Source organism: Coprinopsis cinerea (assembly GCF_000182895.1).
Source record: "Coprinopsis cinerea okayama7#130 chromosome 9 map unlocalized cont3.9, whole genome shotgun sequence".
Taxonomy (NCBI): domain Eukaryota; kingdom Fungi; phylum Basidiomycota; class Agaricomycetes; order Agaricales; family Psathyrellaceae; genus Coprinopsis; species Coprinopsis cinerea.
Genome location: NW_003307536.1, coordinates 785593 through 812411, shown reverse-complemented (window position 1 = coordinate 812411; position 26819 = coordinate 785593). Strand labels below are relative to the sequence as shown.

Below are 26819 nucleotides of genomic sequence, written 5' to 3'. Positions count from 1 at the left end.
GGCTAGGTACTAGTGGACAAGACGAGTGCTCAGAATCTGGATGAACAGAGACTAGAATTGGGAGCTGTACCTAGTGGACAAGACGAGTGCTATAGGTACAGATAAGTAGCTGTAGACACGAACAAAATACAGGAAAAAACATACCTCAGAATCTGGATGAACAGAGACTGAGGAAAAGAGAAGAAAAAGAAGGCGAAAAAGATTTTGTATCGTATGAGCCCGTGAGAGAAAGAAGTAGGCGGAGTGGTACAATGAGATAAGGTACATAGACGTAATAGGCTAGGGATCTGGTCGACACACCCCCTCAAGACGCCTACGCAGAGATAGAGCAAGGTACAAGATGAAGAGCATCACGATGAGTTTCAAAAAGAGTAGAAGAAAGCGGTTTCGTGAAAATATCAGAAATCATAGCCGAAGTAGGAACCCAATTCAAATCGAAAAGACCGGAACGAATATTATCACGAACAAAATGGTAACGAACATCGATATGTTTGGATCGGGTGTTGACACAGAGAGATTGGGACATCGTGATAGTTGATTGGTTGTCGCCGAATAAGTGGAAAATGGATGGGATATTCAATACCGATAGCGGAGAGCAGGGGCCGAAGCCACAAGCCCTCACGCATGGCATGAGCTAGTGCGTAGTACTCACTTTCTGTAGAAGAAAGAGAGACACATTTTTGCTTCGAAGCCGACCACGAGATAAGGCAGTGGTTGAGAAAATAACAATACCCAGAGACGCTCTTTCTGTCCGATGAATCGGTAGCCCAGTCCGCATCCGAATACCCCGCAGTCGATGGGGAACCTAGAGGATATGGTTTGTCGGTTTTCGGATCGGAGAATGGGGAATACGCGAGTGTGAGTGAGGATGTCTTGCGTAGATAGCGAAGAACACCACGAGCGATGACAACAAGAGTTGGGGTTGGCGAAGCGTTGTACTGTCCGAGTGCCATAGCCGCGTAGGACAGGTCTGGACGAGTACAGACAGCAAGGTAGGTAATGATACCGACTATGCGTTGATACATAGTTCGGCATTCATCGGGGTTAAGATTGGTCGTTGAGGTGGGATCGTCCTTTACTTCGTTCAAGGGGCGGCTGATAGGGACAAGGGGGGGAATTACAGGTCTTCAACCCGAAGTCATCGAGTACCTCCTCGATATAAGACTCCTGGGACAACCACATTCGACGCTTGGTACGATCACGCATAATGCGGATGCCCAAGTAGAGAGAAACATCGCCAAGATCAACAACATTGATACGCTCCCGGAGTTTGTCGATAAACCAGTGGTAGAGGGGAGTGGAGTTTGTTGCGGCGAGACCGTCGTCGACATGAACAGGGACAATAATTGTAAGGGGTGAGCCGTCAGAGGGCATGGTGAGATTGGAGTCAGGGGGTGGGGAAGACCAGCGGCCGACCCAGACGGCGTGGTCCATATCGAGACGAACAAGGCCAATAGAGGTGATAACCGAGTTGAGTAAATGGTACCACTCATAGGCGGATTGGCGGAGGCCATAAAGAGCGACATGAAGACGAAGAAACATGGGAAGAATCAGATTCGGGAAAATGTGGGATCTGTTTGATGTATATGGGTTTCGAAAGCCTAGCGTGCAAAAAGGCGGTCTTGATATCGAAAGATTTCACTTCCAAATCCTTGAAGCAGGCCCAGGCCAAGATCGAGCGAATACTCGAGAGGCGGGCAACTGGTGCATAAGTGTCACCATAATCGCCTGATAAGGAGGTAAGGAATAGCTTTTGGTCGAACGACACAAGCATATTCACCTGGTCCCTGACGGAAACCTTGGGCAACCAACCTCGCCTTCTCCTTCCCTCGTATGATGGAGCCGTCGGGGTTGTACTTGTAGTCGTAAACCCATCGGACAGGAATAGCCTTCTCACCAGGCGGAAGAGGGACCGCGGTAACAGCCTTGTGATCGACACGGAGACTGTGGACTTCTCGTTGCATCGCGGCGAACCAGGCATCCCAGTCTTCCCTCCGCAGCGCCTCGGCAAGATTTTTGGGGGGACGAGTGTATGTCTTCGGACGAGAGTACCGTGCACGGTCGATAGAGGACGCAAGAAGGGAGCATTGTTCGATGTGAAAGTTTTCGAGTGAGGAGAATGACCATTCGCAAAAGGAAGAGTCAAGAAACGATAAGGCCATCAAGCTGTGAATAGCGTCGTCGGTCACCAGGGCTGCGCGGTTGGGTAGTCGAGGTCGAAGAGTCTTGAGCCTCTCCTCACGTTGGTCGATAACGTCCTTAGCCCTGATCGAAGGTACAACCTCCGTGGTGGAGACGGACATAGGGGGAAGCATAGACGAGTCACTAGAGGTGATGGAGTTGGGAGAGAGGGGAACTAGACTCTTCGACGAATGAAGGCGTCCGCGAACGTTCTCCATAAAGACACAGTCTCGGACGAAGTTCTCCTTGCCCTGGGGGGTAACAACCAACCATCCGACACGGTCTTCTTCATACCCAACGAAGATCGCCTCATAACGGGGAAGATCTCCTTTCCTTCGCTTCTCCTTGTACACATAAGGGAAGCAGAGACACCCAAAGACCCTCAGGTTCGAAATGTCGGGTTTATGGCCGAAGAATCGTTCAAATGGCGTTATGTTGGGGGGAAGAGTCGAGGTTGGTACCCTGTTGCGGACATATTGGTGTGCGAGAACGGCGTCGCCCCAGAAGAAGGGAGGAAGACCGGAGTCTGCTAGAAGCGCGTTCATACCGTCTTCGTTGGTTTGGTTATACCGTTCTATCTTTCCGTTCTGAGGGTGCGCGTAAGCAGCTGTGGGTTGGGAGCGAATACCAATCGACGTGCAGAAATCCCGAAGCGTATGAATAAATTCCCCAGCACCATCAAATCGAACAGAAAGAACCTTCCTGTCAAATTGACGTTCCCACTTCGACATGTAGTCCTTGAAGTGTTTGATTGCTTCCGGACGAGTCGAGACGAGGTAAGTGGTTCCGTAGTTGGAGTAGTCGTCGAGGATAGTAAAGAAGTACAACTTCTTTTTCCGTGATGGAGAGAATGGACCCACGACGTCGAGATGGAGGAGTTCGAGTACGGCTGAGGCACGATGTCGATTATGGGGGTAAGGTTGTTGCTTAGCCTTCGCCACAACACAAGTCGGGCATGGATGGGTGGGTGGATCTCCCTTCCTCTCGTCCAGGACCATACCCTCAACGTACGTCCCTTTAACCATCATATCTATCGCCTCTAGACTGACATGCGCACAGCGGCGGTGCCAAAGATGAACCGTTAGAGGGACGGGGCGCTGCGCCGTGAGAGTGGCGCGAAACGCGGCCTCGTGCGCATAAGCATCCTCGAACGGGATAGAGACGAGACAGAGATGGGAGTAGAGGGGAGGTGGAGACAGAGCGACGAGTGATTCGCTGCTGATCGTATGGGTGGGAAGCAGGAAGTTGAAGTATAGTAGGTACAGTCTGTTCCAATGTGAGATGGAAACAGATAAACCTGGAAGGGATTGGTGGTCACGAGGGAAAGTTATCGTCGAGCTTTGGTCAGCTCGGAAGAGGCAGTCCAAGCCTTTCTCGTTGAAAGCGCCAACAGAGAGAAGGTGGATAGGGGTGTTGGGATAGTAGTAACAATCCGGGAATCGAAGTACGATAGGTTTACCGGAATGGTAGATCTGTATCGCAACATCGCCTCGGCCCTCAATTGTGAATGAGCCCATGTTGGCCGTACCAACCTCCCGGCGGAACAAGGAGTCGAGTGTCCAGAAAAGAGTGCGGTCGTTGAATATATGTGATGAACAACCGGAGTCGAGAAGACAGTTGTACTCCTGGGGAAAAACTGATCCACGTAGATCCTGACTCGGGGCAACGAGTGCGAGGGAGGGGTCGTGTGTAGCCGTAGAGGCAGATAATCCAGAGCTAGGATCATAAGAGACATCGTCATCGTCAAAACGATCCACTAAGGACACCACATCCAGGTCGTACCAGTCAACAATAGTCATATTCTCGGTAGATGATGACATCGAGGTTTCTACAGTGGGTGGTACAAACGCGACAGAGGCGATAGAAGTGTTAGAGGAAGGGGCAGCTTTAGCTCCAGATGTCGAAGAGGAGGATGGAAGAGGGGGTGGAGGATCCGGGGGTGTGATAATTGCCCATCCTAGCAGACTCCTTTTTATCATCTCGCTTGCTCTTCAACACCTCTTCTCGTTTCCCAAACATGGGTCCTCCCTCAGCCCAACAGGTAGACACCTCATGACCCGAACGCTTGCAGTGAGAGCAAATAACCTTCGCCTTCGGATTCGCCGACGATACGGTAGACTTTTGTTGACGACGCGAAGTTGAGCTTGAAGAGGGCTTCTGAAGCTTAGTCGTGTTGTCGATTGCGAGAAGATTATCCGTCGCTGATTGGAGGAGGAAGGGAATACGGGCAAGGATGCCCTCAGGGGGAGTCCGTCTCGAGGAAGTGCATGTGACGTGCTGCCCATATCTTCCAGTCGATATCGTCGGAGGGGAAACCAAGCAGGAAATTCTGGGCGAGGACACGGCCGTCAGGGTTGTAGCTGGACTGAATGAGTGTGTTGAATTTCGAACGCCAGGTCGAAATATACGAATCGACCGACAGTTTCTTCTCCCCGTTGCAGGTAAGGTTGGTGATCTCGGAGACAAGAACAAGTGCTGACGTGTAGTCCACCACACCGTAGATCTTCTGGACCTCCCGAAGAATCTCCCGCGCGGGCATTCGACGGTTCAAACTCTTCGTCGGAATCTGTAAGCGAATTGTATCCGAGAGCTTTGCCGTAACGAGATGGGAGGCGACATTGTCTTTTTGCCACCACTGTTGGTAGAAAGCCAAAACATGAGGAGGTGAGTCCGGCGCGACCGATGGGGGGTAGGTGGGGATGGATATAGGGTCATATGGTGCTCCTTCAGAAGGTTCAGAAGCGATATGGGGATAGACATTCGCCGATAACGCAGCCGATTCCAAGGCCTCGAACCAGGCACGGAAGTTTTCCCGACCCGTAAGCTTGGGTATAGATTCCGTACTCGGTAAGCCCTTGCTCAAACCCGTGATGGTGTTCATATCATATACGAACGGTGGGTGTTGATAGTAGCCCTGAGGCGGTAACGGAAACTGATAGTGATTTGGGAACATGGGTTGGTTCGGTGGGTGAGGTGGTCGCATCTGTTCGGTAGGCGTAGACGGTGAATGTCGTTGGTGTGTGTACTGTAGATGTGGATCTCGAGTGGGAGTAGAGTGTCTCGGGAGAATTCCGTTGGCCATAAACGTGGGATCGAGAATAGCAGGATTAACAGCGTTAGTTTGACCAATCATCCCAGATGCAGCAGGTAAAAAAGGTGGAGCACCTAGATTACAATAGGAGGGATTTCCCCGAATGGCATTCTGCCGAAAGGTGTATGGGGAAGCGTTATGATAAGGTAGTTCTCTATCTACATGTAATGGTGAAAGAAGAGGAGTTCTATACGAATTCTCGGCAGAACTTGAAGGTAAACCATTCTGTGAGAGAGCCTGACCAAAAGATTGATTCATCGAATAAAGTTCTTGTCCAAAATTAGATAAATGTGGCTGAAAAGCGCCTGGAGCACCAAATGTGCGTCTACTACCACCGAAATTGTATGACGGTGGAAGGGTTGGACCAAAAGAAGGAGTATACGAATTCGGCACGTGGCCTTGAACTGGGGGTAATACATGATTGAAAGATGAAGGAACCATGGACGGTGGGGCCGTAGAAGGGCGAAATCCCATAGGAGGTGGCATAGCCACTGGTTGCTCGGGCATCGGCATAGGTGCTGGAAACACCGGGGCCGGAAGAACCCATGAAATGGTGCCATCATAGCCCGAAAAAATGGCCTGATGTTGGTTTTCACCATCGCTACCAAAATTCTCTCCAGGGTTTTGCACTGGGGAATGAGGAGGGGAATGGTGTTGACTCATAGTAGAGATAAAAGAAAAAATAGACAAGGTTTACGCGTAAGAAACAGAAAAAGAGAAAGAAATAACGGACAAAAACTGCTGCACCCGAGATGATAGGCGCACCTGTATAGCTGCCGTCAAAAAAATCTTCTCCCGCGACCCTATTCTCCAACGTCTCCGAAAAAATCGTTCTAGAAACAGCTCGGTTCCGCTAGAACTAGCGATCTGGCTCGGTGGCAAACTGTTATAGTTAGTCGCCGGGGCTCATAACCTGTCGGCTAGGTACTAGTGGACAAGACGAGTGCTCAGAATCTGGATGAACAGAGACTAGAATTGGGAGCTGTACCTAGTGGACAAGACGAGTGCTATAGGTACAGATAAGTAGCTGTAGACACGAACAAAATACAGGAAAAAACATACCTCAGAATCTGGATGAACAGAGACTGAGGAAAAGAGAAGAAAAAGAAGGCGAAAAAGATTTTGTATCGTATGAGCCCGTGAGAGAAAGAAGTAGGCGGAGTGTACAATGAGATAAGGTACATAGACGTAATAGGCTAGGGATCTGGTCGACACAAAGCAAGATGTAGTACTTGGACTGTGCAAAGTATATGAAATTACGTGCTTATGGGTCGCCCGACATGATCGAAACCATACATTATAGTCAAATTGCGGGCAGCTGACAAAAGGTGTTCAAAGTACGCTGCGGCGTATTTTGACCTGGTGCGATATCGATTTGAAGGGTTAATGACTTCAAGTCAGCCGCTCCGATCGAATCCACAGTTCGACTACCATCCTTGGCCGCTTGAGCTTCAACAAGCCAATTAGAAAAAGCAAAATGGAGTGGATGCGAGGGCTGAAGCGAAGCCAAAGCCTCATTGCAAAGTGTGATGATCTCATCGAGATGTGGTAGCGGATCCGTTGTCTTGCACCGATACAGCAGCGACACCACCAGGCCGTATATCGTATTTTCCCGGTTTGGATGGAGGTGCGGTTGGAGGGAAAGAGCCTCCCTTGCGAACGAGATGGAATCGTCGAGGTCAGCAATATCGCCTGTCTCCGTGAAGCGCTGACACAAGTACCCAGCGAGGTTGAACAATATGCGCGCCCGAATCGGATGCGGGTGAGGCCGGAGGTCCAACGCCTCGCGTCCGAGAGCGATAGCATCCTCAAGGACGTCCATCCCACCCTGCTTCAAAAACTTCGCCCAAAGGTACCCGGAGACTTCGACCAAAGCGACCGCCCGGTGTGGGTGGAGGGGCGGCAAGATGGCGAGGCCTCTGCGCCCCAGAGCGATAGCTTCATCGAGGTCCGCAATCTCGCCCTGCTGCATGAAGCGGCGGACCAGATGGAGCGAGAGATTGTGCAGGGTGGTTGCCGTAACGTCCAACAAGCCGTCCCGGTCTGGCCGGGCGCGGTACTGCAGGGATAGAGATTCCCGCCCGAGGGAGATGGCATCGTCAAGGTCGGCGATGTTGCCTCGCTTTTCGAACCGCTTGACCAGGTAGATTGCGAGGTTGTGAAGCGTGTGTGCGCGGTTTCGGTGGGGATGGGGTCGGAGGGAGAGAGCTTCGCGTCCTAGTGAGATGGCATTGTCGAGGTCGGCAAGGGTACCTTGCTTGTCGTAGCGACTGTTGGAATAGACAGCCAGATCGCGCAGTACGTCTCCGTGGTCCGGTCCACTAGGGTTGGGATGGGGCAGAAGAGCCAAAGCAGCACGGCCAACCGAAATCGCCTTGTCAACATCCTCAATTCTGCCAGAGCCGGTATGCGAATTATGGTACGCTCCCGCCAAAAGGAATAACAAAGCCCCGTTCTGCGACTTGGAGACCTCCACACAGTGTTCGAGGATGGAAACGGCCGAAGAGACACATTTTTCAGGACTCGGCTCGATAGGGATGTACATATACGTGAGCCGTTGCAGCAACTCGAGATTGGCCCGGGACTCTTTGAACCGCACCGCCGCTTCCCAGGGGGATGCCGCCCAGGTCCACCAGGCGGGTTCCCCGATGAGATGCTGCTCAGCGGCCAACTCGCCAACCTCGATGAAAATCTGTGCCCTCTCCAGACCCACCAAATCACGCTCCCATTCCGCAAGCTCCTCGGGATTGAGAAGGCAAGTTGCCCCGATGAATCTGTTCGCCCACCAGAGTGCTGTATCAATGGACATTCGGTCCAGCAGGGTTTCCAGCTCGGGCGGAAGCGGTTGGAAGCGATCCGTTCCGTGCGCAAGGTGAAACGCCCAGTACTTGGTCGAATATAGGAGGATGGGGGATAGCGGTACCGAGGGAGGGTAGGCGGCGGGTGAGATCGAGACCATGGTGCTCAGACATTTCTTTGCCGATCGAACATGGGCGTCAATGGGAGCAAGGGTTAGAGAAATCGTAGCGTCCAGCTGGAAGGGCATGCTGGTCTTCGATGTCAGGAACTCGAAGAACGACGCATGAAACCGAGTAGGTACAGGCTCAATCACATTCGGATCGAATGTCCCTCGAATTTGGAGAGTACGTAGTCGCTTGTGGATTTCTGGAACAGCGTGAGGATATTGCGGAAGGTCGACGAGCTCCGTGAAGGCAGAGGTGGCAATGGACTCTTGAAGAATGAGCATGTGCGAGAGGATCTGCGCGCCAACTTTTACTTGCTCTGGCTTGTCCCCAAGAATGGTCCGCAAGGCTTCATGGTAGAGACTGGACAGGCGCTCGTCCTGGTCAGCCATCGTTCCCGACTGAAGGATCCGTTCAAGGAGGGCGTGTACAGGCGGGCGGGTGTACGAGTCTGATAGGATGAGATTGCACACAGTGGCTGCCCACACCAGAAGCCCATTCGCGAGCTTGGCGAGTTGGGGGATGGAGTTGAGGAGCAGGATTTGCGTGTCCCCTCGAACTTCGCTGAAGCGAGATACAAAGTACCTTCGTGCGATTTCCTCCGTCACCGGTGGCAAAGGAAGCTCTTTCAACCTGTTGTTCTGCAGGCCTCGTTCGACGCTGTGCAACCACCGGCTTGTGAAGAGGAACTTGAGAAATGGCGATGTCGATGAGATGTTCTTCAATTCTCGTAGGAAGGTTTCGTGGTGGTCCCATTCATCGAGAGCATCCATCGAGACAATGATGGGGTACGGAACGTCAAGCGAACGAACCGGCTCGACGATATAGGCCTGGAGGTAGTCGAGCGTCGTCCCATGGGCCGAATTGCAGGTCCGAACGGCATGAGCAATCGCTGGCACAGCCCTTGGATGCGTCGTGGCTAATTCTCGCGCCATCATTTTGATAGTGGTGAAGACATCCTTGTTCTTCTTCTTCACAAAGAAGGCAAAAGTGGCAAGCCGTCCTTGCTGCCGTAGGATGTCCACCACCTTGTGCATAAGAGTCGACTTTCCGAGGCCAGCGGCGCCATGGATCCAGGAAACAGGATGGTCGGGATTGTCCACCCATTCCAGGATGGCTTTGAGTTCGTCGTCGCGGCTAGCGTCGAGGTATTCGTCGATACGATTGCCGTGGCGTTCAAGTTCAGGGAGGGAGTTGATGGCGTCTTGGTCTATCAACAAGGTCAGTGGGCTTCTAATAAAGGTTTCCGAATAGGGCTCACCTAACTTCTCGTGAATCTTTTGGGAGAATGCGCCCAAATCAAAGTGGAGCATCACTTGACTCTCTGTCTAAAGACCGGGTTCAGTTGCAAAAGCGGGAGAGGGATGGAGGAGAGTGTACCTGGAACTTATTGATAGCTTCTTGTAGTTCTGTTTTAAGGGACTCGATGTCATCTTTGTGTACGCCCTGATGGAAGAACCGCGACAAAAGACTTTTCTGGCTCATATCTTGACATTCGCGACCGATCTTGGTGAGTTTCCTTCCGGATGTCGAGGTGAACAACTTTGTCCAGGTAGCCCGGCAAGTTACTCACCCTTCAAGGTCGTTGAAGCAACGTTCGAAGTGCGCGGAAGGTTTGAATGTCTGGTCCATGCATAGCAGGGTAACCGAAACGACGAAGTTGCTCACGATATGGGCTATTTGTCGCATTTCTTCGACGTTTGCTCGTGTTCTCTAACCAAGACCGTCGTCAGAATATCGCAAGGGTCACTGAAATCAACCAACGTACCTCTACTGCGTTCAAGAGGCTGTAAGCAGTCCCGACAATCCCTTTAACCATCTCCACAGGTACGATCTCCGCAACGTCCTTGAGAACGGATACTGTGGTGGAAGCGGAGCCGAGCACCAAGGTCCAAGTTTTCGAAGGTTCGTCTTTGACGCTGGAATCGACGAAGACGCCTGGATGGGACCGCTAAACGCAGTATTGAACGTACTGCGACGAACACGAAGACCAACAAAACGCACCTTGATTTGTTCGACCTTGGAGCGGAGGTGTGTTGCGACTGCCGTCTCCCACTGTGTCCGTGAATGGTTCGAAGAGTGTATGGACTCGATCTCTTTCATCATGCTAGGGAAAACGACATTAGAACTGGCGAGCAGGGTACATCACACCGGTATGAAAGTACCTCGTAAAGTCGGCGACAGCATTGCCAGCGCTTGGGTGGTTAGACCGCACGGCATCGGCAATCTGAAGCAAGTGTCGAGCCGCGAGATTGACGGCGTCTTCGAGCTGAGCGCGTTCAGGTATCAGCCAGTAGAACCTAAGCCCACACCAAGGTTAGCACAGTACCGTCGAATTCCCTGGTGATGTCTGAGAGACGAGGTCGACAATCTTCAGTATCATCCTTTTCAAGTCTGGATTCTCCTGTACGAGGTATGCCAGTTCCAGCCGAGCGATATCACGACTACCATCCTCAGTACTCGTGAATCCTCCTTGGCGTGGACTGCTGGGCTGTTTCTTGCGGCTGAAAAGGTTCCCAAAGGTTTGTCGAAATCGACTAGACTGGTGTTTAGACCGCGAGGAATGCATGTCGAGTATCTGTAGGGCGAAAACAGCGTTGCTGATGCCAGTTAAAGAAGCCTTTTGTGTTGTAGCCGGTTGGCAGCTGCTGGAATTAGAACAAAGCGCTCATTTGTTCATTGTCGGATGGAGATAGTGGGTGCTGTGTATGGGCGGCAGTTTTGGTGTCGTTGTGTCGCAGCATAGCCTTTAGGTCGACAGAACGCCTTCCCATAATAATATGGATCTATTGCCTTGGATTGAAGACCGAGGGAGATGTAAAGCGCCCTTCCGTCCGAACCACCAAAGCCCGGTAGGAAAATAACGGCAATTACCGATGCCGTCAAGACGGCATGGCTTGCGGTTAAGCGCCAAGGACCGTCCGCGGTGACTACTTTTCCTCTGCACTTCAACCACCACGTCCTCAGTCAACCGCGATGGGCTCGACAACTGAGAAGCTCAGACAAACACAACTGGAGCCGGTATATTACCAGCCGGAGGCGCTCCAGTTTGCCTTGTGGCCCACCAGTACGACGGCCGAAAAGTGTTGACATCTTTAGCCTAGTCTGGTGGCTCTAACTCTATGGTGAGCGCTTAACACTGCCTTCTATCTTGAATACATCTCTTATCGCTCTTTTCAGCGGCTATCGTCTGCTCTCTCAGGCTCTTTCTCTACCAGCACCAGCTCCTAGTTGGAACCGTCCACGAAACACACATCTGTATCACCACCGTCGACTATCTGCTCTCCAACGCTCCCATGGCTCAGAAGTAAGCTCTAGGCCTCGATTCTCGAGGAAATATGCTAAGAGTGAACGTAACAACACCAGCGTATACGCACTAATCGTCGCCATCGACGAGGTACGTCCACAACCACCCACCCGCTCTCCTCCACTCTTCTAACCGCCCACATTGCAGTACAAATCCCCCGACATCCGCAACCTCCGCCAATGCGTCTCAGACTCATCCCTGATCTACAACTACCTCCTCGAAGCATTCGGACCGCACAACGCTACTTCCAACATCCGTATCCTGCGTAACGAACAGGCGACGCGCTCAGCTATCATCTCTACCTTTCGCAGTCATCTGGTCGATAACCCTGCGATTGAGGCTGATGACCCTGTTGTGTTTTACTTTGCGGGGCATGGCGCGAGGACGATGAAACCAGAGGATTGGCCTGTCAGTTCGTGGGATATGAAGATCGAAGCGATCTGTCCGTACGATGAGCGGTGTGAGGTTGAGGAGAGTGGGGAGGGTGCGGAAGGCGACGAGCGCGCAGAAGATAGGGAGGTCGTCAGGTGTATACCCGATGTGACTATGGGAAAGCTGTTAAAGCAGTTGGAGGTCAAGGGCAGGAGGAACATTGTAAGCCGTTCACAGCATCTACACAGTTTCTTCACTAACGGGCGCCCATACACCAGACCGTCATCCTGGACTGCTGTCACTCTGGAGGCGGGATACGAAAGACAGAAGATTACATCGACGTCCGATGCCGTGATGCCCTACCCATCGACGAATCGCCCTTCCCTCTCTCCATCGACCGTGCAATCTGGGAACTCCCTGAACTCGCGACGCGACCCCCCTCTCCATTCGAACCGGACCAAAACTCGCGCATCTTCGGCTCCGAGATCCTCATGGCTGCCTGTACCGCCAACGAAGAAGCCAAAGACGGATACTTCACCACCAAGCTCGTGGAAGGACTCAGAAAGCGTATCGGGGTCGATACAACAGTCTCGGATCTCATCCCCTTGGTCCCTCCCTCCACCAAGCAACACCCCGTGTTCCAAGGCAAGCCCACCAAGATCATCTTCACGAACAAGGTCATCGATAAGGAGCGCCGCAAGTTCTTGTTGAAGACTATTCCCGGGGACAAGTTCCAGGTGAACGCTGGCAGCATCCACGGGATCGCGAATGATGCGCTGTTCCAGTTGGAAGACGGCGGAGGGACGCTGAAAGTCGAGCAGACGCAGGTGTTCCGTTCTGTGCTTGTCAGAACGGCGTCTACGCCTGAGTCTGTTGAGATTCCAGACCAGACGCCTGTCTATGCGATCCCGAGTCTTCGGGATGCTGTTATAGCGGTTTGGATGGACGAGGAGCTCCGGAGGCGTGTTGGTGTACCGCACACGACGAGCGAGTCGTGGTATACCATCGTTTATGACCCGTCCCGTGCGAATGCGCTGGTGACGTTTGAGCCGTCGGATGGGAGAGCGGAGGATGCTGTCCAAGTTGAGCTCACCGAGCCTCTCTTCCGCAGCACCGGGTCTGACAAAACCGCCTTCACCTGGTCCAGCGTGTACAACCGGTTCTCAGAGTTCCTCGACGCCATCGCGCTCTTTCGTTACCAATTGGGCCGGCACAGCGGGTCCGGGACTCTGTTCACGTCCTATCCCGAACCTAACCAGGTGAAAGATACTTTGTGCCGGGACATCGATGTTGCGCTTTACAAGGTGGTTAAGAAAATTATATTTATGCAGCCAGAGGACCCGGCTACGAATCTGTTCAACGAGGATGGGGTTGCTGTTCTGCCGGATTCGACTGTGGACCAGTACGGGCTTCGTGTGTTGAACAAGAGGAAGAAGGATTTGTATATCTATATTTTCTACTTCAACCCTGCAGACCTCAGTATCCAGGTAAACTCGGTCTCTCCTTCCCCGACATTTGAAATTTCATCGCTCATACCATCTTTCCTCCCCTTTACCAGGCATGGAGCTACCTACAAGCCAGCTCCGTCAAAGAAGGCGAAACAGTCTCCATCGGGTACGGAACAGGCGGAGCACCCATCCAATTCGAGCTCGACGACCCCACGCGCGAGGAGAGCGGGTTCGTCAAGGTGTTTGTCTCGACGCATCAGGTGGAGAGGATGGATTTTATTGAGCAGGCAGGTGCTGGGGTTCCGCAGCAGTTTAGGAAGCTTGGGCCGAAGGATATTGGGGCTGAGAAGGAGAAGTGGGGTGCGTGGCTTGGGGTTATTAGGGTTACCCCTAGAGTTAAGGCTTGAGTCGCCGTGTATGTATGAGTTACTACCTGTGTACTACTTGACCGATGCAACTGTGATCGATTCGATGAACGAATGTATTGGCTTGGTGGATTCGAACGCCTCGGTAGATATTCTAGCTGTCAAGCTCCTGTTCGAGTACACATGATACTTTCCTTCCTCTTCACGTTCGCCAGGAGAGGGCAGTTTCATACTTCTGCTTTGGGCAGCTGACGCCCCTAATTCGTCCAGGGGCCTGGGAAAACCGTCGTGACCTTTCTTCCGCTCAATCACGGTCCCAAGTTGCTTCTGTTTCCCATCGTCCGCCGAATCCTTATCATGAAATGCAACATCGACACCGTCCTGATAGGCTCGAACGTTATCTTGGTGCCCTACGCGAAAACCCATGTTCCTGTTGGTATCCATAATCCACAATCTGCTTCGAGGAGGGCAGATTTTGGAGAACGCGGAGACTGATTGATATACGTTTGCGGGCATTTCAGAAATACAACGAGTGGATGTCGAATGAGGAGCTGAGGGAGTTGACTGCGAGCGAGCCGTTGACTTTGGAGGAGGAGTACGAGATGCAGGGTGAGTCTCCGTCCTGTTCTGTATACGCAAAAGTCGGTTCTGATTGGTCGGAATAGAGAAGTGGCAGCTGGATGAAGACAAGCTGACGTTTATCGTTCTCTCAAGAGAGGACGCGTTGTTCGACGAAGATGAAATTGTGAAACCGACAGATCCGAGGCTGACGGTGTGTCCGATGGTTGGAGACGTGAACCTATTCTTGTACGGGTCGTTGGAAAGCCTACGAAGGCCACTGGCGTCCAAAGATGAAGGCGATACAGAGGAAGAACAATCAGAAGATGATGACGGGCATGCTGAAGTGGAGATTATGATTGCAGGTGTGTACATATTCTCGTCTCACATTCACGGGTTCTCTAAACCTGAGTTTCGTAGAACCATCATACAGACGAAAGGGCTACGCTTTGCAAGCGTTACAGTTGATGCTGGGCTACGCAACAGGTTGCCATCTCGGTCCACAATGCACCAATGCAGACCAAGAAATCGACTCGCCATTGAAGATTGACCCGACCCGGTTGTTGACTCGGATATCAGAGGGCAACACGCCCAGCATCAGGCTCTTCGAGCGGTTAGGTTTTCAGATAACCAAGAGGGTCGCCGTCTTTGAGGAAGTGGAAATGAGGTGGAAGACTGTGAAAGGCGAACAGTAAAATCTAAGAAAAACTCGTTGGAGATTTCGAGTTGGAGGCCGAGTTGCAACCATCACCGTTATAATTAGATCCCGTGAGTCCATGGTTTGGAAATGGATTTCATTGGGCGATGATCCCCCAATCTTTTCAATTTGATTCAACAATTGATTGGCCTGGAACAAGGAAGCTTTCCATTCGTCACACGACTTGGAATTGTGGAAACTCGATGGAGACGACGGTTGCGATTGGTTGGCAACCTCGTCCCGTTGCATGTCAACGAGGGGCTTTTGCTATCTCGCGAGCCGAAATCATCATGGGTGCGGCGTGGCATCCTCTGGCCCTTTGTTTTGCCCCTCTTTCCCCTGTTCCCCATCCATTCATCATCATCCTCTTTTTCTTCCTTCTTCTTCCAAGCAAAAAGCAACTTTGCTTTTCTCTTGGCTCTTTTTCTCTTTACTTTTCTTCTACGCCTAACAGACTGGCTCTTAGGCCACTCTTTTCACGCTCTTTCATTTTTTGTTACTTCCCAGCAGGCGCTGGTGGAGTCCCGATTCACGCTCTGATTCAGTCGCTTTCTGTACGATGCAACTCCCACTCCGGGTGAGAGGATGGTTCAAGACTTTCTTGTCCGTCAGCCAAGCCAAGCTTGTCGTACGTACTTGTCCCATCTCCATCTCTTATGACGCAGGGCGCTAATACCCAATCAGTACGACAGGATCACGCTCACGCGCTACACGTCCTTCTACTTCCTCTTCACCGTCGTTTCATGCATCGTCCTCAGCTCGCTCCAAGGCGTCATTCTCTCGGACAATACCCAAGCTGTCAACATTCTCACCCGTGTCGTCGACGATGCTGGGCTCCCTCCACACCTGACCCGAATTGTTGATGGATGGTTACAACAGTGTGATGGTATCCCCCAGCTGGATGGGACCCGCTGTGAACCTGTACTGGACCTCGAGGAAGGGTCGCTTGCATTGCAACGAAGGAAGAGGGAGATATATTCGAGGCTTTACGTGCGTGCCCGTGCTTAACCACTCAGAACATGAGCTCTAACTCTTTGGCTACGGGAATAGGGACGACAAGCTGTTGAAGTGGAGGATGAGGAAAGTTCCGAGAGTTCTGAGGAGGATGAAGTAGAGTCCGTTGACGACGGTGAATCCAATGTGGATGGAGAAGAATCGGACGATGAAGAGGAGGGCAAAGAAGAGGAGGAGGACGACGACGACGACGAAGTAGTCCTCACTGTCAGCACACCTCAGCTCCCAGCAACGACCCCGATCTCTGGTTCGACTTTCACGTCCGGGTCTCAAACACTGGTCGTGGTCACCAGGACAGTCAGCGACTCATCGATTCTCAGCACTGCGACCCTTCCTGCTACGTTCCCTGGAGAAGCGGCTACCCTCTCGCCATTGCCAACCGGGGCTTCTCAACTTCCTGCTTCCCCAACTGTGAATTTCCCCGCGCAAACAACGCTTCTTCCTAATCCGACCCTGGATAGCAATACAGTGGCGACAGGCGTTCCCCTTCCTGATGCAACCCAGCTACCTCTTGAGAGTGTATCCCCGAACCCTACGTGTATCTATGCACTGAGCCATCTCGAAGATGGGTACGTTTCGATATAATTAGGCCTCGTTGGGGTATCAGCTGACACTTGATTGTACAGTCTCCATGACTCGCAACGTGAAGATGTCGTTATTCTCTTTTCTCATCTCTGGATGATGACAATCGGAATCGTTGCTGTAAGTACACCCTCGTTTACACACCTCGTGTTTGGGATGTTCATACCCACTACCTTCCGTATAGATCCTCAACGAATCCTTGCCCCACCTCGGCGCGGCTTTCTTTGCGCATATCCTTGAAGGCGCATGGGCAGCCTCGCGCATTGAGAACACCAGAACGTTGACGAGGCTGTACCGCAGAGTTATCGTTCCTGGCCCCTGCGAGGGTCGGGATTACCTGGGTACCTGGTGGGAGCAGCGGCTGCGACACACGGTGAGTGACTGTATCCATCCTCGTTGGCGCACCTTTGACATTACATTTTGTAGATCCCGATTGTCGTTCTCAACGTCTTCACCATCCTGGCTCTCGGTTTCTTCACTTGGAAGCTCTACAAAGTAGGTAGCTTGTTCATGTCAGAGCGACTCCATGTGCTCATAGACGCTGCCAGGTTTACTCTGTTCAAACTTTCAGCCGCGTTGGAGCTTCACCAGCCGTTCACCGAATGTACAGGGTAAGTTCTTTGTCCTAATTGAACTCTTTTCCAGTTCTTACCCGCAGAAATGATAGCTTCTGCTTTTCTTCTCTGTCGGCCTCCAACTCGCGAGCTTCTTCGGGGTAGCCTCAGCGGGGATGTGGATCAGCAAGATGTCGCACGGGAACTTTAGGATGTTTGCTCAGCACTGGAGGACTTACCTTGCGGTTTTCGTGATCTATATGGCCGTAAGTTCCTCTGGCCTCACCTTCCGAGGATATCAAAGTCTAACAGACGTCTAGTTCGTCCTCCCCTGGGTCATTCTGGTACGTGTTACAAAATTGCTAGACATCCAACGATGGCTCATCGTTGGTTCTATAGGGATGGCAATGTATGCGAAAGGAGTGCAGGCGCCGTGTCGCAGCTTTCTTCTTCATCTCCTTTGTTTTGGTCGTGATTTCGTGTGTCATGTTTAGCAGTGCACGTAAGAGCTCCGTCATCCTCTCTCGTTGCGCCCTCACTTAGATATCTTGTCACAGTTTACCGAGCGATCTTCATGGGTTGGCAATTCTTCGCCACAGTCACCGTCACCTCGTTCACCCTCCTGGTCCTCACCATCGCTCTTGGAATCCTCTGCAGAATCAACTTTGGCAAAGGCCTTGCTGGATATCGTAAGTGTCTTGCAGTTCATCGCTGAACCTGACCTGATCTGGATCATCTGCACTGTTCTTTTCATACCTTGGCGTCTCGATGGACAGTTGATGTTAGCGAAGCACTCGAAGGCGCCGACTTTACCCCTGTCACCTTCAGCCGCTACGACGAGAAATACGCCCCTGCTACCTTCAACAACCGCGAAACCGATGACTGGGGCACCGCCTTCGATGCTAGCGCCAAGGAGATCGATTTCAAGAACTACAATCCGGCGATGTTGCCCAACGTTGCGATCCCCGAGAAGGCGTACGACTACCAGGTCCAGGTGGAGATGGGCAGCCCGCAGAAGGATCCGTTCCTGTCTGCTCAAGAAGTCCGGATCGTCAAGGGCGCGTCGGTGTATTCTGATATGAACAGGCCGCCTATTCAACTCTCCGTTTCGCCGCCTATTGTGTCGGGTATCGCTTCGGCGAGCAGGAGGGATAGTGGTATGTCGGTCACTACGGCTAGTCCCGCGAGGCGTTCGAGCTACGCTAAACAAGGCGGTGCCTTCGCCGATGCTGCACGAGACACGCACTTCTCTGATCGCTCGAGCTTTGCGTGTGTAGGACCTACTAGCCCAATGCAGCCTCCTATCGGAGGAGTGCGTGCTCCGCCCGAGGAATCACGTCCAGTGAGCGTGGTCAGCCAGTTGGAGCATCCTCGGTTGAGGGTGACCAACCCTGATGCATACCGGGAGTCGATGATGACGCGTACGAGTGTGGCGCCGAGTGTGCTGCCGCCTGTGCCTATTCCTACTGGTACGGGTGTTGCGAGGGGAGGGAGTATTAGAGGGATGGTGGCTGCGTTCCCGGTTGTTTCGCGTAGGAGTTCGTCGGAGGATAGGGTTTAAGTGTGATTGGATGGAGGTGATGGATGGGAGAGAAGAGGAGAGGGATGAGGGTGGTTTGCAGATGGGTTTGGGTTTGGAATGGAAGGGTGGGTGACACGACACGATGCATAATCTGCTACTGTCTTCCCGACCCTGCTGCTATCAATCACTGGATGATTTGCTTGCGTTGTTTACTGGATGGACGACGCAGCTTTGTGTGCTTCTGAAAACTTGTATTTTGTACGCCGTTCGTTCTGTTTGTATTGTTGTACTCATGTTTTTCGGATGCGCGGGGTGACGTATCAATGTGAACTTTGCTGGGTTCGAATCAGAGTGGTGAAATCAAGCGCCCATGGGCGCTTATTTCATTCCAATGACGCAAGCACCGCCCACCAAGCACCGCCCACCACGCACCGCTTACCTGCATGTTGCGGTAACAGCGCAGCTAAGCCCACGGCTCAACCGTCCCTGGTATCTCCTCTCTCTGAAAGAAGCACTGACAAAAATTCTGGCGCATGTGACGGGCTCGATGGGAATTAAGTGGCACCAAAAGGTGAAAGCCGATATCATAGGAGTTGTGAAGACTCCAAAGTCGACAGGTATGTCTTCTTTGGGACTGGAGAGGTTACGTTGGCATCTTAAGTGGAATGAGTTGACCCACGACGTTCCCGGGGCATCTGTCACTTATCAATGCAAGTGCTGGAGGTTCACTCGCGAAGCAGAGGGTGAGTTGGTGAGGATGGATCTGGCAGGGCCTTGGTATTTCCCACTCGTCATTCGTATGAAGTATAAGAGCTTTAAAAGGTCCTCGAATATTGTAGATCTGGATACCAAACCCTCTTCCACCGAACTTATCTCGAACTCCTGCGTCCGACTAGGCATGAAACTCGAAATGCCTACTATCATCAATATCTTGGAATATTTGAGGCTGAATTCGACGACACTCCTTGCGGCGACGGTCGTCGCTCTGGGTTTCTTGTTGGCATTGAAGGCCCTCTCGATGAAGACTGCCTTCGCTCAGCGGAGCAAAGGCTTGCCTCTCCCTCCGGGACCAAAGGGCCTCCCAATCCTCGGGAATCTGCTTCAAATTCCAAAAGTTAAACCATGGAAGGTGTATGCCAGTGCGGAGTGGAAGAAACAATACGGCAAGTCATTCTCTATTCTGTTCTTCATATTGTCCGAGCGAAGGATTGAATCTCTCTCAATTTATAAATTTACCAGGCGATATGATTTACCTCGAAGCGTTAGGCCAACGTATGCTCGTCCTCAATTCCTTGGAGGATATAGAGGCGCTGTTAGTCAAGAGGTCGACGAACTACTCGGACAGGCCGTACAGCGCCACCTCTGATCTGCAAGTCGGCTTTTTCATCATTCCCCTCTGTGTTCCTCTGAGGCTGACCCCCCAGGCTCTTGTTGTTTCAGGATGCGACAAAACTGGGGCTTTGCAATGATGGCGTATGGAAACGAGTGGAGGGAACGCCGGAAAGCGTTCCACCAGTTCTTTCATAACAGTGCTCGTGGTATTCAACCTGTGGTTGAAAAAGAGGTTAGAGATTTCTTGAAGAGGGTTTGTGTTGATCGGGGTGTTGGGGTTTGGGAGGATCTTCGGTCGTGAGTACTTGAATACCTTATGTGTTCGAAACTGAAGTGCCCAACGCTGATCTATTACCTCTGACTTCAGGGCATTCGGTCTGATACTCCTCCGGGTCACCTACGGCTCCTATCCGAAGCAGCCTAACTCGGAAGGCCAAGAACTCCTCACAGATCTCCTCTCCATCGCACAAACACTCGTCCTAGCGGCAGTCGAGTACCTGAATCCAGGCCGCCTCTTGGTCAACGTCCTCCCCATCCTCCGATTCGTACCCGCTTGGTTCCCGGGTGCGGGGTGGAAGCGGACGTTGTTGAGATTGGCAGATTTGACTGATTATTTGCATGAGAAGCCTTGGGAGGAGGTTTTGGCGAGGGCTGTAGGTGTTTCTTTTATTACACTGTCCGAGTAGTTGTTGATTAATGGGGGTTGGCTGACGTGACACCTTCTCTTCTCGGACATGAAGAAGGCAGGCGTGCAAAGCGAGTACCCAAGTTTTGCTACAGAGTTGATTCAAGGCCTGGCGGAAGAAGGAACGGAACTGCGAGCGAGGCAGGAATCTATCGCCAAAGATGCTATGGGGCAGGCGTTTGGTGGTACGTACATATACCGAGTGTGTCCTTGGTGCACGTACATGATCCTAGTGTCCCTAACCTATGGTTTGAAACGTCTGCCTTTTTCAGCGGGCTCAGACCCGGTTCGTCAAGCAATCTGATCATTTATGATATGATCCCCCACCTCATTCGGATTCTTAGACGACCAGTGCAGGATACGTCCTCCTCTTCTGCCTCGCAACAAACCCAGAAGTGCAGCGTAAAGCCCAACACGAGATCGACAGCCTCACCCTCGGCAACACCCTCAACAACAACGCATCCGACGGCAGCTCGGATTCCAAACTCTTACTATCAATTGACGACTTGGATCGCCTTCCATATGTCCAAGCCATCATCAAGGAAATCGGGAGATGGCATACGACAGTCCCTTTCGGTACGTGTGTCCAATTACAAGAGTTCGCTGTGTATAAGTATATCGAATTTTGGCGCGCGTTGAGCTCACTGAACCTGGGTTGAACATGGAACAGCGTTACCACACATGACCACCGCGGACGACGTGTACAATGGGTATTTCATCCCTGCGAAGACGATGATTTTGCCGAATACCTGGTGAGGTCACTGCTTGAAAGGATGCCCAGCGGGAAGGTCTTTTGCTGACGATGGGTATTTAACGTTTAACTGTCGTTCAGGGCGGTCATGCACGACCCGGACAGGTTCTCTGAACCTGAATCTTTCAGACCCGAGCGGTACCTGAGTGAAGACGGGAAGAAGATAGACACTTCGGTATTGGATCCAGCGTCTGGGATATTCGGCTATGGGCGAAGGTAGGAGTCACATACTCTATGCGCCTTTTCCCCTCGCATATAATATTCACAAGTTGCCTTTTTCACACCCCATTGCTGTTTACAGAATCTGTCCAGGAAGAAACCTGGCCAACGACATAATCTCCCTTCTGACTCTCAACCTCCTGGCCTACTTTGACGTCAGACCACCGGTGGATGAGGTGTCTGGAGAAAGGACGACCCTGAAGTTTGATACGCCAACTAGTTTGCTCGCGTAGGTGTCCGAACTCTGCCTGGTCCTCCTCCTTCAAGGGTTCATTCAGATGGCTAACTTGAACACGCCCCATGTCTATGCGCAGCATCCCTGAACCATTCGATTGCGAGATCACACCCCGATCCCCGAGACACAAGAGTGTATTGGAAGCGATGTAGAGAGCTACCTAGCAGAGACGCCGCGACATGTTAATTCACTGTTGTTAAGCGCCCGTGCGCGGTCGTTGTCCCTACGAATCCAAGCACCTTGCATCCGTTTCGATCTTTGAGCTCATAGCTGAGTTGGTGATATAAAACACAATATCCATTCAGAGCAAAAGCAAGCGAGACGAAAGTAAGTAGCAGTATATACAAGCGACAACCGGCAAACCTAAGTAAAACATAGGGACATATATAAAACATAGCGACAAAAGGGAGTATAACGCAATTATACGGGAGATAAACAGGCCAAGGGGGGCAGAATACTAGAGTAATAGGTCAAATCTAACAGGGGGAATCTACATAGCATAGAAGCCTGTGCCATCTATGAAAGGATTAAGGCGGCAGGCAGGACAAGAAGGCGAACAATAAGGCAGATATATAGGGGTACTGGGGGAAGACACGCATATGGAAAGAAAGACCCAGAACCCCGAATCAACAGGTCGACTGGACTGGTTTCCGATGGGTATAGATAAGAGACAAAGAAATCTCCACATAAAGCAAGAAGAGAGAAAAGAAAGCATGAAGTGCCAGACCTTGACTGGCACTACCAAGGCCTGGCATCCTCGAAAAAGAAGACGATTCCGAAAGACACAATAGACCTATAACGCGGAGGTAAGCACTGCACTCCACTTTTACGTCGTCTTGCAGACGATATCGCAAGACGGAGATTAATCGCCTCGCAGTTTCCCAAGGAGGAAAAAGCCGGAGTAAAGGTAAAGGCAAAAGGAGTTTTTTAGAAGCTCAAGCTTCGCTTCCTCAACACCCTCTTACCACCCGAGGTTTCCTTAACAGCTGGCCTGGGCTTGGGCGAGCTCGACTGCTTGCTAATCGCCAACCCCGTAAACATCCGCTTCAACAGCGACGTGGAGCCATTGGCTTTGGTCGGTGACGAAGCGTACGCAGAGTACGGGAGCTGCGGAACGTTCGCCGGGTCCGGGCTGCGTGAGGGAACTGGAGCCTTGGTGAAACCGTAACCGGGAACGGTCTGCGAGCGGATAGGCTGGGGAGCGTGAGGGATGACTGGTGGAGCAGAGTTGGGCGGTGGGAGCCGCGCCTGGATTTGGTGCGGAGGGAAGCCGCCGTTGGTTGTGGAACCGGAGCTTGGCCCCGACGAGTTGGCGCCTGCCGAGAGGCGCGGGTAGCGATAGTGGTACGGGTCATGGGCGACACCCACAGGCGGGAGGTCCAAGCTGAGGTTGGGGGCGGTGTGGGAGCGGGAAGGCTTGGAAGGCTTTGCGGGCGACGACGAGTTGGATCGTGGGCGGGTGGAAGAGGTCGGTGTAGACGCCCGTGTGGAGGTGGGCGTGTTTTGAGTCGTACGGCTCTTTTCGACGAGCACGTACCCCTGGCCTTGGAGAGCTATCTGCTCCTTTTCTGGACGTCTAGTGGTTTGGGAGGAGCTTCTGCGTTCACTCCTGTCCTTTTCGCGGTCTCGAGAGGAGGAATAGTACTCCTGACGAGATGAAGAGCGCTCGTGGCGACGCGAGCTGGATCCAGACACCTGGCTGGTGCTAACCTGGCTCTTGCTGTGCCTGCTGGTTCGAGAAGACGACCGTGGATAGTAATCTTCCTCCTCCGTATCTGAACGGTATTTGTGGTCCCGGCGAACGTCGTATGAATGGCGTCGCTCTCTAGTCGGTCGTTCTCTCTTGGTTTCAGCTCTTCGTCGTTTCTCTTCTTGTTGTAGTTCGAGGAATTTTACGTGTGGCGTCGCTGGCGTAAATGCATTGCAGGGCCTTTGAGTCAGCGTTCCGTCGACCCAACGGGCGATTCTGTGCTGGGTTTCGAAGTAACGCTCCCAAGCTTCTGGAGAGTAGTCGTATTCTGTCATTGTTACCTGGGTATCGCAGAATAAATAAGGAATAGATAGGAAGTAGAGAGCTAAGCCAGAGCTCGGATGGTGGGAAGGAGGCAAGCAGCGGGGAACGTCACTGCCACTTCCCGAATCTTCCATCAATGTTGGGCATAGCCAAGCCATCACCTCCATCAAGTCTATCCCCGGGTGTCCACAATGACGAATTTCTGACTTGGTTCTGACGAAAGAGGTCAGAAGGAGTCAGAAACTCGACAAAAGGCCTGTCCAGATTTGTGATAGTCGGTGAACCTGTCCAGAGACGGAGATGAAGGTCACAATAGTACAAACTCCTTGTGACACGTCGACTTGGTTGTCCACTAGATCCGCGAGTCAATCCCGCTTAGTCTGCTCGCTTACGGGCTTCATTCACCCCAAGCCCCATTGTCGTGCACTTTGCTTTGTTGGACCGGTGCCAGTGTCTCGATGATTGGCGACTTGCTGTTTGCATCCCAAGACCCGACAAACAGACCCCAGCTCAGATTCCGAGGTGATCATTGGAGGTGATGCGATAAGGAATTCCACTGAGCCATGGACGAGGAATTGCTGGAGTTGCCCCACAAGGATCCATAGTGCCCCCAAAGTCGCATCCGGGATGTGAATACTTAATCCCTAGTGACGGAAAACGTCTTGTCGCCAGTGGCTGACATCTGCGAGTCAAGAGTCTGCGGATCCACTAGCGCCCATTCCCCGTATCCAGGCGTGAGCGCCTGTTTGGATTTCACGGTCGGTGTCGAGTAAGTACCTGGTTTAGTGGCTCACCATACATTTTGTCGCAACCATCGCCGATAACAAGGCAGTTGAGAGCAATGGTCACCGGTGGATAGTGGGAGTTAGCTGAGAACATGCTCCGCAGCGGAGTTTCTGAATCCCGCTGGACAATGATCCGATATGTATCTCCAGAGGCGAATTGCCATTAGTATTTCATGTTTATTATGCGAGTCCTCGAGTTGAATGCACTGGTTGTCAATGTACGTCCTTACTGAGGTGACAGCGAATGTGAATTCACAACTTTGCACCTCCTACATCTACATCGTCGATCGTCTCCACCTTTTCGTTGCCTCCCCGCTGCCTCTCCCGATACTCGCGTTCCATATCCTCCTCACCGCGTCTAACCACCCGATGCATCAATTCCACCCATTCTTCTTTGGCTTTCTTCAACCGCTCATCGGAGTCACTCGTTTCCAGACCGCCCTGGCCCACACCTCTAACCCATTCCTCCGCCTCACCACTTTTCTCGAGTTTCACCCATGTTGAGCGGAGGATATCTTTGAGGCTGTAGAAGTAGCGTTCGTAGGATGGAACCTTCGGCGTTGGAGTCGAAGTGGTGGTAGGAAGGGTCGGCGAGGAGGTCGCAGATGGAGGTGCAGGCGAAGAAACGGAATCGACAAAGGAAGCGAGTTTGTCTCGGTAGTCGTATTGATCCTGAGGCTCGAATTTATGCCAGTTCTTCATGACAACCTTCAACGCCTCGTCTGGATTTTGATTCGTAGTTCCTGTTGGGAGGAGCTCGTAGTACCGGTTCATCACTTCCACGGCTTCTTTTGTCAGATCGATGTTTTCCGGGTGGGCGAAGGCGGCTAGGACGGCTTTGGATTGGATTTCGACGAGGGGGAGGGGTGAGACGCGGGTTAAGAGGCCTAGGAAGGCGAGGGAGGTTGGTGGATAGGAGGTAGGGGATCCGTTGTCCCCATTGCTAGGGTGGTATGGAATTAAAGGCAAGAGATGCTGCGCGAGGGGGAAGACGTTGAAGGATGTGTTGTAGAGTCTGGTCGGGAGAGGAGGTGGGGGCGGTGGGTAGGGCGTTGACGCGCCATCGCTTGATGTAGGATAATGAAGAACGGATGAATCGAGGAACGGAAACGAGTACTCGTATCCTGTCGCGAGAATACAGAAATCCACTCCTGTTTCCTCCGACCCGTCTTCAAATGTGAGTGTACCAGTTTGGGGATCGCCGTATTCCTTGACTCGTCCGCGGAGTTTGAGTTTTCCGCCTAGTTTATCTTCGCTGGGTGTCCCTGTCATTGAGTGGATGACTGTTCGACCGGTGGATAAGAGTTCGGTGGAGATGTCTCGCCCGCTGGGTCCTGCTCCTACGACCAGGACTTTATCCCCGTGCTTCGGCAGGGGATGGCGATAGAAGACGGCGTGTTGGGCTTTACTTGACTCGGAAAGCCATGTCGAGAGTCCGGGGGTGGTTGGGTAGCGTGGTACAGAGTAGTGGCCGTTTCCAACGATAACGAGATCGACGTCCATACTCAGGATAGAAGTTTGGATCTTCCATTTGAATTCGCCAGATGGGTCGGATGGGTTGGGTTCAACAGACGTTACGGTTGTGTTGAATAGGATGTGCGGCCGTAGATTGAACCGGTCTGCGTAGGCTTCGAGGTATTGAAGGACTGCTGCGGCTTTGGGGAACAGGGGCGTCTCCGGGGGGAAAAGAAAGTCCGAGTAGCACATTAATGGGTGCGGTAGGTTCGTTGTGAGCATGTCGTATAGCGGTGTTGCTGGTGGGACGTCTGGCTTATGAGCATCTGGTGCATCCGGGAGCCTGTAAATCCTTCAGCAAGAAAGCGATATATTTACGAAGCTCGATACGCACCAAACGCCTCCCAGACTTGACCTAGACTCGAATACTATCGTTTCCCATAGCCCAGCCTTGTATTGAGGGCTCTCAAGTACGGCTTTGAGAGCTGCGAGGCCAGCAGGCCCAGCTCCAATTATCGCAATCTTCTTCTTCACCCCGGTCTGGTCGTCATTGGGTATCAATGTACCTGGTTCCTGGTGAGATATACGTTTCAGTCACAAAACTTGGGCGCTTATTGTATGTACTTGGGAATTGGGCGTCCATCGTGCTGGAATTAAGAGTTTAAAAAACGGAGATGACGATGAAAAGG

The 26819-nt window shown here is 52.1% G+C and overlaps 8 protein-coding genes across 8 annotated transcripts; 4 read left to right on the top strand and 4 right to left on the bottom strand.

Annotated features, from left to right (window-relative positions):
- Positions 1-4420: 4420 nt before the first annotated feature.
- CC1G_02436 (hypothetical protein) lies at positions 4421-5314 on the bottom strand (the record flags this gene model as incomplete). Its single annotated transcript, XM_001832122.2, has 1 exon — positions 4421-5314. The coding sequence occupies one exon, from the start codon at positions 5312-5314 to the stop codon at positions 4421-4423; it is 894 nt and encodes a 297-aa protein (XP_001832174.2).
- A 1261-nt stretch (positions 5315-6575) lies between these two features.
- CC1G_02435 (hypothetical protein) lies at positions 6576-10804 on the bottom strand (the record flags this gene model as incomplete). The annotated part of the gene is made up of 8 exons (XM_001832121.2): positions 6576-9445; positions 9497-9563; positions 9616-9754; positions 9809-9948; positions 10004-10186; positions 10240-10342; positions 10401-10504; positions 10565-10804. 8 exons carry the CDS (start codon positions 10802-10804, stop codon positions 6576-6578), a joined length of 3846 nt encoding a protein of 1281 aa, XP_001832173.2.
- A 407-nt stretch (positions 10805-11211) lies between these two features.
- On the top strand, positions 11212-13769 carry CC1G_15150 (hypothetical protein; the record flags this gene model as incomplete). Its single annotated transcript, XM_002910465.1, has 7 exons — positions 11212-11282; positions 11340-11360; positions 11438-11542; positions 11602-11632; positions 11690-12136; positions 12193-13401; positions 13473-13769. The coding sequence occupies 7 exons, from the start codon at positions 11212-11214 to the stop codon at positions 13767-13769; spliced, it is 2181 nt and encodes a 726-aa protein (XP_002910511.1).
- Positions 13770-14263: 494 nt separating this feature from the next.
- Positions 14264-14980, top strand: CC1G_15149 (N-acetyltransferase 9-like protein; the record flags this gene model as incomplete). The annotated part of the gene is made up of 3 exons (XM_002910464.1): positions 14264-14336; positions 14393-14650; positions 14706-14980. The coding sequence occupies 3 exons, from the start codon at positions 14264-14266 to the stop codon at positions 14978-14980; spliced, it is 606 nt and encodes a 201-aa protein (XP_002910510.1).
- A 561-nt stretch (positions 14981-15541) lies between these two features.
- Positions 15542-18693, top strand: CC1G_02433 (hypothetical protein; the record flags this gene model as incomplete). The annotated part of the gene is made up of 12 exons (XM_001832119.1): positions 15542-15610; positions 15667-15972; positions 16033-16565; positions 16623-16698; positions 16763-16951; positions 17005-17073; positions 17127-17189; positions 17246-17398; positions 17453-17476; positions 17532-17634; positions 17690-17821; positions 17909-18693. The coding sequence occupies 12 exons, from the start codon at positions 15542-15544 to the stop codon at positions 18691-18693; spliced, it is 2502 nt and encodes an 833-aa protein (XP_001832171.1).
- An 871-nt stretch (positions 18694-19564) lies between these two features.
- On the top strand, positions 19565-22028 carry CC1G_02432 (cytochrome P450; the record flags this gene model as incomplete). Its single annotated transcript, XM_001832118.2, has 10 exons — positions 19565-19926; positions 20095-20283; positions 20354-20639; positions 20730-20856; positions 20944-20957; positions 21016-21247; positions 21342-21423; positions 21504-21638; positions 21724-21870; positions 21956-22028. 10 exons carry the CDS (start codon positions 19565-19567, stop codon positions 22026-22028), a joined length of 1647 nt encoding a protein of 548 aa, XP_001832170.2.
- A 775-nt stretch (positions 22029-22803) lies between these two features.
- On the bottom strand, positions 22804-23901 carry CC1G_02431 (hypothetical protein; the record flags this gene model as incomplete). Its single annotated transcript, XM_001832117.1, has 1 exon — positions 22804-23901. One exon carries the CDS (start codon positions 23899-23901, stop codon positions 22804-22806), a length of 1098 nt encoding a protein of 365 aa, XP_001832169.1.
- Positions 23902-24927: 1026 nt separating this feature from the next.
- CC1G_02430 (flavin-containing monooxygenase/FMO family protein) lies at positions 24928-26773 on the bottom strand (the record flags this gene model as incomplete). The annotated part of the gene is made up of 3 exons (XM_001832116.1): positions 24928-26473; positions 26525-26696; positions 26755-26773. 3 exons carry the CDS (start codon positions 26771-26773, stop codon positions 24928-24930), a joined length of 1737 nt encoding a protein of 578 aa, XP_001832168.1.
- Positions 26774-26819: the final 46 nt, after the last annotated feature.